The 12,059-nt window shown below is 36.2% G+C and overlaps 1 protein-coding gene across 2 annotated transcripts; it reads left to right on the forward strand.

Annotated features, from left to right (window-relative positions):
- The first annotated feature begins 5,203 nt into the window (after positions 1-5,203).
- On the forward strand, positions 5,204-10,894 carry LOC105176891 (sulfate transporter 1.2). 2 transcript variants are annotated; one of them, XM_011099836.3, is made up of 15 exons: positions 5,208-5,894; positions 6,042-6,115; positions 7,084-7,419; positions 7,499-7,547; positions 7,644-7,851; positions 7,942-8,116; positions 8,196-8,261; positions 8,361-8,474; positions 8,657-8,773; positions 8,872-8,998; positions 9,116-9,402; positions 9,493-9,683; positions 10,182-10,267; positions 10,349-10,425; positions 10,533-10,894. In XM_011099836.3, the coding sequence occupies exons 3-15, from the start codon at positions 7,135-7,137 to the stop codon at positions 10,674-10,676; spliced, it is 1,926 nt and encodes a 641-aa protein (XP_011098138.1). In that variant the 5' UTR covers positions 5,208-5,894; positions 6,042-6,115; positions 7,084-7,134; the 3' UTR covers positions 10,677-10,894. The 2 variants fall into 2 exon arrangements, with proteins under 2 accessions (XP_088732947.1, XP_011098138.1); XM_088876821.1 differs by having other exon boundaries at positions 5,204-5,894; positions 10,182-10,425.
- Positions 10,895-12,059: the final 1,165 nt, after the last annotated feature.

Genomic DNA, 12,059 nt, shown 5'->3' on the forward strand with positions numbered 1-12,059 from the left:
TGCAATTTTCTGGAGCAATTTTGAAATTTTGGAATGTATTATTAACTTTCTCTATTTTTATGTCATTTTAGGAAAGTTTAGAAAAATAGAAAAATTCAAAAAAACAAGAAAATTAGAAAAAATGTTTCGTAATTTATGAAATCATTTCATTTTTTCTGTAATTTTGTGTAATTTTTGTAATGTGTATAATTTTATGAATATTTGTGATAATTATGTAAATTATGAATATTTGTGTGAATTATGTAATTTTATGAATATTTTTGTAAATTTTGTAATTTTATGAATATTCTGTAATAAAAAAATTAATATTGTTTATAATTTTATAGATCATGTCTAGCAATGGCTTGCGTTCCAGAGTTTAAAGGTAATTTTTTAAAAAAATTTATATTATCATGTAATTTATTTTTTTAATATTTTAATATTTATTTTCTTTTTCTGTGATATTGTAGATGACGTACTAGTGGGACTGTGACGATAAGTACATGTTCTGGGTCTTCCATATGTGAACAGACAAGTTCATTTGAACGTGGTTGGCCTTCACCAGTGCTCAGCTGACCAGACTGGTGTGGCTAGGTTCCAACTGCAACTATACCGTGTTGTACATTAGGGTTTGTTTTAAAATATATTTGTATACGTACAATTTTTAAATTAATATAATATTTTTTTATATTTTTAATGTTAATATTTTTTCATAATTCAATATTTGTTTTATTAATTAAATTACAATAAAATAATTAATCTTACTAATTAATTATTATTATAAATTAATAATTCTAAAATAAAAAAAATATTTTTTTAGTAAATATATAAGTTTGGAATGGGCTTTTGCACTATTTATGAATGTGTTTAGACAAAATAAATACCGTTCCAAAATCAATTAATGTGGGATACATTGTAGGAATCGTTCCAAAAAATGTATTAAATCTAAGAAGAAATGGTGGTCAAAAATTGTTCCAAAACACTATCTACAACATCGACCTAATCGTTCCAACATGTATTCCAAATAAAGGGCAATGTCGTTTCGAAGTGTATTCCAAAGCCCAATTGAAAATTTCACTTAGACATACAAAAACCATGCAAAACGTAATTCTAAATGTGTTGGAATATGCGTCTTTCTTCATTCAAATTTATGTAGAAAGTATTACAATTACCATTCCTGAACATGTAAAACATAATAAAAAATATCGTTTCAAATGAAAAAAAGTGTTCCAAATTATATCTTTAGATAGCCTAACACACTTAGGAACAGTATATGAACAAGTGGTACAAAAACCATTACTAATTAGGAAAGGTCGTGGCTGATTTGTTTCAAATAATTAAGAACACCGTCTATTACGATGGAAAGGCTCTTGTTCCATTGTTGTTCCAAAATCCGGCCCAATAGTATCCAACTAATAATTTCTCGTTCCAAAAACGAAAATAATCATCGTAAACTCGCTTCAAATCCTACATTTTTTGGTAGCACAAATCACACATTGTTTTTTCTATTTCAATCTTACCAATTTTGCAAGGGATAGAAAATGTATTTGGATCTTTGCATTTAGGAGGTAATTTTTTTTTGAAAAATAATAGACACACTTTCTCCCACACTTACCCTTTCATTACCTTTCAATTTGCATTTGTTGGTGCACAATTTGTTGAGAAAGTTCGCATAGCAATTTATTTTTTTGATTGGGTCGAGCATGGGAATATTTATCTCTACTTTGCTAAAAGTTTCAAGGATTTTCTTCTCCTATTCCTCTTCTTTACACTTGGAAAATCTCTTTGAGAAGGGGGGCTTGGTCATCAACACCTTAGGATGCTCCTCAATGATTAGGTTGGGCTCATTAGCTTGCTTTTGGGACATCTTGTATTCTTGCTCTTTTTACCCTGCTGTGCGCGCCCATGCTTAGTGCTACTTTCACCCTTCATGGGTTATAACTCTTTTTCACTGCATAAGAAAATAGCAATAACGTTTTGTTTAGGATTAACAACTGTTTCGGAGGGTAACTTATCTTGTGACTCCAACCGACTGACAGATGATGCCAAGTGACGCACCTGGAACTCCGAATTTTGAATGCTTGAGCGAGTCTCCTGTTGAAATTGTTGTATGTTAACAACAAGTGTTTTCTTCATATCTTCAAGAGATGTACCTGATTTAGAGTTAGATTGAGGTGGTGACCAAGTTTGAGGTTAGGAACCACAGCTAGGATTATGGTGATCCCTTCATCCTTTATTGTACATGTCGAGTAGGGGTCATATCTCTGCGGTTGTTCGAAGAATCCTCCTACGGCATTGGCATACGCAATGGGTTCTTCTTGAAGTGTACGGCATAAATCGGTGGGATGCACCATGAAATTGTATATTCTACAAGCCTTCACTTGTTGGGAATTTTCTAGGACGATCTCTAAAAAATGGAGGTATGTTTCTCTAAACAATCGTCAAGGGAAACCATGTTTGCCTCATCAACCTTTTACGATGGGTGGTTGTATCTAATGTTGAATTGTTGGGTGTTGGACGCCATGATTGCTATTAGGTTGCGTGCTAAGTTAGGAGTTTTGTTAAACAAAGCACCTCCACTTACCGCATCTATGAAATTTCTATGCATACCTGACAATCCTCCATAGAAGTATTAAATCAACAGGTGTTCTAGAATTTGGTTATGAGGACAACTTTACACCAGTTGCTTGAATCTTCTCCAGCACTCGAAAAGATTCTCTTCGGAAAATTGACATGTCCCACTAATTTTTGTCCAGATGGTTGTGGTTTGTGAGGCAGGAAGGAATTGCTTTTCCAGCTCGTTCCAACTAGTGATGGGTTCCCGAAGATAGGAGTAGAGACAATCTTTTACTTTGTCGCCTAGGGAGAACAGGAAGGTTCACAATCAAAAAACATGAATAATTGGTTATAAGCTCAAGTGGGAGATTGTTGGAATAGGTAACCAAAAGCCAATTAGATTATTGATTTTGAAAATCATTCAAGCAATCTTTATTTAAGTGATATTGTCCTAACAAATATGGTCAGTATTCATCTCTGGTACATGTGTCTGTTTTACTTATCAAATTACGTTGAGCACTGCTTTGACGTCACAACAGATGCCCACAAACCTCTTAATAACCCATGTGGTTGTGTTGTGCATTGGATGGCGGCTATGAAACCAACTTCTAAGGGTTGGTTTGAAATGTTTCAAGTCGAGGACCTCGAAACTGAGCATCGAGAGTCCTACTAAGACTTGCATTGAGTATTGCATTCATTAGATGAGTGCCGCATTTCATCGGTGACAGATATTGGACGTCTATGCAATTTCAGTGGGCTAGTTGACAAGGTGGTCAACTGAATGAACTTATTCTTAAGGACTGTCATATGGAAGCCTTAGAGGCTTGGTCAGTATGACTAGAATCCCCAACTTCGATAGTACAGGAATATTCCACAGACTTGAGGAATTACGACAGTCACGTGCATATGATGATTATATCTTGGATCTACGCGAGAGGTGATTATGTCATAGACATGATCATCATAAGCCTTGTCCAGTGCGTCGGAATATGTAGCATGGATGGTGAATTCCAAGAAGAGGATCCATCCCCTGTTAGTATGTGATAGAGGTATCTCCTATGCACTTGGAGATGCGTTCACGCATTATGAACCTATGGCCAGAATCGTTGATCGAATAGTAAAAGGAGGTTCCTATATCGAGAAACTTGATATAACGCGATCTCAAGTAATAAGCATAAACGCCTTGTTCAAGATTAGAACCAACGCCTAATTTCATGCCCTAGACAAAGGTCGGCAGATGGTAGAGGGAAGGATCGTACCCGTATGGATTTGAGAACATAAATGTTCACATGAAAATTTACTTAGTCTCTAGTGCCACGAACCGCTGCTAGATGGCCACCCATGATGACGGGCTTTCTTGATTAGGGATTAATCAAGAAATATTGATTAAACTAGATTTAATTAATAATAGTGTTGGACACTAGCCCAAGTCTAGCTGAAAGGTGAACTTAAAAAGTCACATACAAATCACCGAGAAAGAACAAGAAATCAATTTGAAATTAATTCCATTAAGTAATTAGATTACTCACACATGGGGGTCCATTAAATGGATAAACCGAGTTTAAATTAATTGGATTAATAATTGGGTTGTCTTTATTTAATTAATAAATTGAATTCCATTAATTAATAAGAGATAATTTGGGCTTGAGTATTTAATTGGATTAAATACCCAGTGGGCTCAATTAAATGAATTTTATTAAATTTGATTTAATTAAAATTCATTTGACCTTGAATTTATTTTATATAAAATTGGCCCAATGATTAAGGCCCACTAGAAAAATTGATGGAGGGAAAGTTGACCAAAAAATTGCATTTCTGGAAAGTGCTAGCTTGGTCATAATTAGACTCTTCTTTATTTGGAATGGATTGAAAAGTTGCCTTATAGATAATGGAATATTTCTAGACACATTCTTGTTTATCTATTCAATGTATATAAATATATATTATGTATGATTATTAGGTAATAATTATTACAAACATAATATTAAACCATATTTTGTTAAATATTAATAAATTTTAAATTTTTTATGTGAAATTATTTTTCCAAAATTTTATTTCAAATCCAAATATGTGAATCCAGCCTTTCATAAACTTAAAATAAAATTCTCGAAATGCTTACTATAAATTCAAATGTATCAATCTTTATCATAAATTCTCTTATTTTTAATCATATTAGACTTAATCCTTTATCTTTAGTCTAATTTATAACTCTTTTACCCTTTTGATGATGAAGGTATATAGTCAATGCTAATGCTCTAAGTATAATATAAAACAAATATTTCTTCAATATACTTAAACTCTTATACCATTTTTGGCGAGCGTTAGCTACAAGATGCAAAATAAATGAATATATATGGACTAAAATTGCTCTTGAAAAGCTGTGTAGGGATAAAATTATCCAAAATTGGGTCAAAAGACTAAAATTAAACAATTTTGAAAATTATAGTAAAACAAAAACAGATAAATTTAAGTAACTAAAATTAATAGCACACAAATTTAAAATAATAAACCACTAATTTTGGGAAATCAGCCTAATTCTTATAACTATCCAAATGCATCTATTCCATTGAATCTTGACCCACCCCGTCCAAATACCATGGAAGAGGTGTAGCTAAACATTGCTTTTATCTTGGTATTCACACAATGCGGTCTAAAATATGAGGCTGTCCTAAATTTTCTTGAACAGGCATCTAAATACATTTGTTGTATCGCATGAGATTTTCCGTCCAAATACAAGTATTTATACAACCACAACTGTTTGTATGAAATTTTGCGTCTGGGTACATCACTACTGTATATGTAGACGCTAAAATCATTCTTTCCCATGCAAACCTTTTCTACAGTTTCCTTAAACCTCGGAAGTGCGAAGTACCATAATAAATCCCTACGTTAGCGACTTAACAAATGTGAGGGATTTTGGCATATCACTATCACGTGCTTTGGTTGTAACATGAATTCTTTTCTTGGAAACTGAATGTTTGTTTGCCTTTTTTTCCTGTCAAAATTCCATGGTTTTTGAATCTGATTGATCATAAAATCCAGAGGGTTCCACAAATTTTGCTATTCTCATTTTTTCCCTTTAAAGATTTTCTAGCTGGCATAAATGCTGAAAACAGCAGATTTCATTAATTAAGCTATAGAGCCTTGTTGTTTAGCCAACATTTTCCACTCGTCTTTTCCAATTGATTGTGGCCCAGAATGTTTTTCTCCAGGCCAGAATCAAGAACGGAGAGAAAAGGGTTGGAAATGCAAAACTCTCAGCGCCATTGAACAACCTTTCTGGGTTTTGGTTGATCAGTTTTGTTCCATTTGAAGACAATCGGGTGTAGGAATCGACAGGCCAAAACGGGTAATTTCAGGTTGTTTTTTGTCTGTGTAAATATCTTGGAAATTTATGTTTAATGATAGTCCTGTAAAAACAGAAATTTAATAATGGTTATTTGTCTTATTACTGTTGTTTTTTGCTGTTTTTCAAGAAGTTATAATTTGTGTATTGTTTTGTGCAGAGGTGGGGTGGAGTGTGGGGCTGCTCACTGAGTGCTGTCCACATTCAGAAAACGGCGTTTAAAGAGTTTTTTAGGTCAGAATTCTGGGATTTTAGTTTCTTGGAAATGATCTGAGATTAGCAGTTGATTCACATGTTATTACATGAATAAATTTTTAATGGCTATTGTTTATTGTATGTTTTAAAAAGAAAATATTGTTCTTTTTTAATGTTTTCCATGGATGTAGATTTCATTTCCCCCGTGTTCCCATTATTGCACGTCGTGTTGGGAGGGACTATATATAAACTGTTGGAATTTAGAATCATGACCTGCCTGTTGAAATACAGGGCGTGCTTTGATGAGATTTAGCTGATTATTGACCGTTGCTTTCTACATGAATGTGTTTTTGTTGCTGTCAGTGATTTGCTTTTGGAAGAGGATTTGTGATGTAATTCTTGGGCGCTCCCAGTGTTTTATTGTAAGAGTTATTATATCATAAGTCTTCCTATTTTATTCGGAAAAATCTCATCAATACCAGGTTTTTGTCTGCTGTCAAGACTTCTGGTTTGAAAATTCATGTGTTTTTTTGATCATGCGAATGCGATAATGAGCATCACCTGGAGATTATCTCAACCGTAAGAAACATAGTACTGTTTGAGCTCTACCACATCTTCAAGTTTCTGACAGTAATGCCTTGTGATTTGGGCCATGAACTAAGTGGAATCTAAAACTAAGTTTATCACAACCTTAAAAGCATAGGTACCAACTGTCAGCATTGCATCTAAAGCTGTAGCTCAATCAGTACACGATAGAAAGAATTCATGCAACTGTAATTTTCAGACAGTTACATAAGTTGTTTCCATCAGTTCTTTTCTGGAGTATCTTAACTTAATAATTCCTTAATGATAAAGGAAATTCTCTTTGCCTTCAAATTCATATTAGAAGTGTAATGCAACTCTTTGTTTGAATCTATAAATTTTGGTTGCCACATTGTATGGTGAAAGTTAGCCCTTTAAGTACCATCACGTTAACGATGTTATTGTCTTTTGTTGTTACCTTGTAGTCCTCAAAATTGCCGAGACGTTAAGTTGAAGAGCCAGTGAAAAAGGGAAAGATGGATACTCAAAGTTTGTCGTATTCACATCCTCGTACTTCGCCATACAAGGTGGGCGTTCCTCCGAAGCAGAAATTCTGGAAGGAATTCACAACATCATTGAAAGAAACATTCTTATCCGATGACCCTCTTCGCCCTTTTAAGGATCAGCCGGTTCCTCGCAAGTTCATCCTAGGAGTGCAGGCTGTTTTTCCGATCCTTGAATGGGGTAGAAACTACAATCTCTCTAAGTTCAAAGGTGATTTAATTGCGGGACTCACCATCGCCAGTCTCTGCATTCCTCAGGTACAATGTACTCATATATTATACTAGAAATTCCAATGCAAGCTCATGCTTTAACATCTTTAGTCATATTTGTGGACAGGATATCGGCTACGCCAAACTTGCAAATTTGGCTCCACAATACGGTTTATGTGAGTAAAGTCGCTAACCGTTTGTTTATGATTTGACGAGCATTCTGCCTCGGATTACACGACTAATTACCAATGCGTTGCATGTGTATCAATCAGATTCAAGCTTTGTTCCGCCTTTGGTTTATGCCTTGATGGGTAGCTCAAGAGATATAGCCATTGGACCTGTTGCTGTTGTGTCCCTATTGCTCGGGACTCTGCTGCGGGATGAAATTGATCCTGTCAAGAACCCTGTTGAGTACCGTAGGCTTGCATTTACTGCAACTTTTTTCGCTGGAATAACACAAGCTGCTCTTGGCATTCTTAGGTGATTGTCAATGATTTCTGCCCAAAGTGCTGAATACATTTGAATAAAGTAAAATCGTATTACAACTTTTCGCTTTGCTTTCCATTACAGATTGGGATTTTTGATAGACTTCCTATCACACGCCGCTATTGTCGGCTTCATGGGCGGTGCTGCGATAACAATTGCACTCCAACAGCTCAAGGGGTTCTTAGGCATAAAAAAATTTACTAAGAACACTGATATCATATCAGTCCTTCAGTCTGTATTTAGCTCAGCCCATCATGGAGTCAGTACTCTCTCTCTCCCTCCCTGAGAAATTGAATCTTGGAACCAAAGTGCAGTGCTAATGTAAACTGTGTTTGCAGTGGAACTGGCTGACGATTCTCATTGGAGCAGCTTTTCTGGTGTTTCTTCTTGCAGCTAAATACATTGTAAGGATTTTTTTCTCGAGTGCTTCGCGTACTTATATATTCCATATCTGCAATATAAATCAACTCAATTAGCAATTCTGATATATGGAGAGGTTGCAGGGGAAGAGAAACAGAAAATTCTTTTGGGTACCTGCCATTGCTCCACTGATCTCCGTCATTCTATCAACCTTCTTGGTCTACATCACCCACGCAGACAAGAGAGGAGTAGACATTGTAAGACGTTTCCTTCTTCACTTTCATCGTTTTCTGCATTTACGTTCCGTCTGCTTCATGTACCAATATGAAATACCTGACCTACTTAATTCCACTGACCTTGTAATAACAAAATGTAACCGTATTTCTTTTTTGTCTGGCTATGTAATGTAATTTGTATGTCGTTGTATTGTCACAACCAGGTAAAACATATAGAAAAAGGAATAAATCACCCATCTGTCAAAGATATATATTTTACTGGGGATTATCTCTTGAAAGGCGTTAGAATCGGCATAGTGGCTGGCATGGTTGCATTGACGGTAAGCTTTTCTTTGAAGACGTCCCAACATAGGGGATACTTTTTTGAAGAATCATAGAAACGAGGAATTCACCATGTCGAAATGTGGGTGTCTGTCAGGAAGCCGTTGCGATTGGAAGAACATTTGCAGCCATGAAGGACTATCAGATAGATGGAAACAAAGAAATGATTGCTCTCGGAGCAATGAACATTGCTGGTTCGTTGACGTCTTGCTATGTCGCTACAGGTAGAAGCCGACTCCCCATGTCGATAAATGAAACTGACATGGAAACTTTTGTATAAAAAATCTCATAAAGTGCTGTTCTCAGTTTCCGTGGTTTTGTTGTTTATGTTCTACTCGCAGGTTCCTTCTCCCGGTCGGCAGTGAATTTCATGGCCGGATGCCAAACCGCAGTATCCAACATCGTTATGTCGATCGTAGTACTTCTGACATTACTATTCATCACACCTCTTTTTGAGTATACCCCGAACGCCATCCTCTCTTCCATCATTATCTCCGCAGTCATTGGCCTGATCGACTTCGACGCTGCAATTCTCATTTGGAAGATCGACAAATTTGATTTTGTCGCTTGCATCGGAGCCTTTTTCGGTGTCGTTTTCGTCTCGGTCGAGATTGGCCTCTTGATTGCTGTAAGTGTGCAAGATTTTGTTCATTCGAGCAAATCATGTCAAGTTAATGAAACCTCAAATCATCTTAGATATCGTCTAATCTCATGATAGGTATCAATATCTTTCGCTAAGTTACTCTTACAAGTGACGAGACCAAGAACAGCCCTTCTTGGAAAAATTCCAAGGACGAACGTCTATCGCAATATCCAACAGTATCCAGAGGCAACTAAGGTGCCAGGAGTTCTAATAATAAGAGTTGATTCTGCTATTTACTTCTCAAACTCCAACTACATTAGGGAGAGGTAAATTGTCTGAAACCATTTTCATTTTCTTTCTAGTGAATCTTTCATGTGCTATTTGCTAAACACCATGTACAAGGTTTCCCGACTTGGATTTAGAGGTTGTTTGGCTAAACTCATTTAAAAATCTTATAAGATTTTTGTGCAGCTTATAAGATGTAAGGATCTGTTATTAAAGTATTGGGATAAAAGGAAGTCGGGAACTTGGTTTTCTCGCCCACCCAAAGAATCTTATAAGCTCCTAATTTCATCTTTTTGGATATTATTAGCCCATTTTCTTAAAGTTCATCAAAAATTTTGTAACAGTTTGTAAACTATCGAACATCTTATAAATGTTCTAAACAACCTATAAGCTCGCATAAACACCCTCTCTTAGTAACATATTGTTTCCAAACAACATTCTGAGACACAAATGTCAGAAGAATTGAGTAATTTGTTTTGTGCATGATTAAGGTTGTCAAGTTCACAGTTCCTCAAGTTTAATCGTATGCAACTCTGCAGGCTACTAAGATGGCTAACAGACGAGGATGAGAAACTGAAGTCGGGCGGCCTTCCAAGAATTCAATTTTTGGTCGTTGAAATGTCACGTAAGCATATATTTACCGTTTCCCCCTATGATCTTTCAAAGCATCAGATTCAACTCATCAATCTCATAACTCTCCCTCCAGCCGTTACTGACATCGACACAAGTGGCATCCACGCCTTGGAAGAACTGTTCAAAAGTCTTGAAAAGAGACATGTTCAGGTAGTAAAACAGACAGTTTTACAATGTAGAAAACCTTTGTCCTAAACAATGATCATATGATCAGTAAACTTATCCTTACAAGCATTACTTTGCACCGCTCCAAACAGCTCATTCTGGCGAATCCCGGACCAGTCGTGATGCACAAGTTACACGCTTCAAAGTTTGCCAACTTAATTGGCGAAGACAAGATCTTTCTGACCGTTGCAGAAGCCATCGAAACGTGTTCACCCAAGTTTGCTGAAGAGGACTGAAGACTTCAACTCTTGTACAAGGTAAAAGAAGGTTGTAACTTAGAAGAATCAAACGGCATATATTTGTTTGTGTATCTATATACATATTTATGTACGTGCAACGCTTGCTGAAATTACACATAAATGCACGTATGCGGACACATTTGTTGGTGTTATCTTGGATGAACCAGCTTGTGATCCTATGTTCGATTTGGAGCATGGTTTAAAATGTTCATACATTTCTTCCGGAACTATGGAAACGAAACTAGACAGTTTTTGAAAAAAATAAAAAATAAAAAAAAATTTAGGGACGTCAGACCAAACATCTAAGAGCACATAGTGATCGCAACTAATTGTAAACCAAGTAATTTGACAAGTTCAATAAGTTCCTTGGTTAGACAATGACGAAGCAAACCAATTGGCCAAACTAGCCAGCTCACTAACCACGATAAAAGATGGGAGTACAATCTTGCTAGCACAAGAACGTCTGAAGATAGAATAAGCAACAAAAGAAGTCATGGTGGCACAACCAAACCATGCTAGAAAGACATGATAGAGGCAACTTGACATAGGGTCACTACCCTAGGATAAGGAGTACGCACCTGAGTTGTTTGTTTCACCATAATAGGAGAAGAGTTATACAAAAGAGGGTTCTCGCAGCCCTACTTGAACTGTCTAGATCGTGAAAAGGCAAAGATAGGTCCTGAGGGAAGTCCGCAAAAGAAGTTGTGGAAATCACTCAAGAGCAAGATCGCTAGCAGAAAAAGTCCTACGACAAGGATACTTTTGGCCCTCGAAAGGAAAGGACACCCTAGATAGGGTAAAAAGGTGTAAGAAGTGTCAAGAACATGCAAACATCATATATGCTTCGACCATGTAAATGTGACCAATCCCAAGCCTTTGCCTATTTCATCAATAGGGGCTAGACCTCGTAGGCAAGTTACCTTGAGCAATAGGGAAGAGAGAATACTTGATAGTGGTTATCGATCATTTCTAAAAATGGGTCAACATGGAGCCACTCAACAAGATCACAGAAAAATGGTCATAAAACTTCTATGGAAAAATAAAACATATCGATTCGACATTCCAAGAGGCTTCTTGACAGACAACGGCACATCATTTCAGGGAGGAAAGTTCAGGCAATAGTGCCACAAATTAAAGATCAAGCTATATTTCACATCTATACGAACGTTGTAGTCTAACACATAAACAAAAGTAACAAACAGAACCATATTGCCGCATTTGAAGACTCATTTAGATGAGCCAAGGGAATTTGGGTGGGTCCAAACTCCTGGGGGTCTATGTGCATATAGGATTACACCCCGAAAAGGTATAAGAGAGTTGGCGTTCAACTTGGTATATGGCACAGAAAACTATTATCCCCATTGAAATTGGTCGAAGAAA

This window comes from Sesamum indicum, linkage group LG2, assembly GCF_026168435.1.
Source record: "Sesamum indicum cultivar Baizhima isolate 11 linkage group LG2, ASM2616843v1, whole genome shotgun sequence".
Lineage (NCBI taxonomy): Eukaryota > Viridiplantae > Streptophyta > Magnoliopsida > Lamiales > Pedaliaceae > Sesamum > Sesamum indicum.

What these genes read in the sequence shown, in the direction of transcription:
- LOC105176891 (XM_088876821.1), top strand. Translation starts at nt 7,135, where the DNA reads ATGGATACTCAAAGTTTGTCGTATTCACATCCTCGTACTTCGCCATAC. An exon ending in GCTGCTCTTGGCATTCTTAG is followed by an intron (nt 7,852 to 7,941) that starts GTGATTGTCAAT and finishes TTTCCATTACAG; the next exon opens with ATTGGGATTTTTGATAGACT. An exon ending in AGATTGGCCTCTTGATTGCT is followed by an intron (nt 9,403 to 9,492) that starts GTAAGTGTGCAA and finishes ATCTCATGATAG; the next exon opens with GTATCAATATCTTTCGCTAA.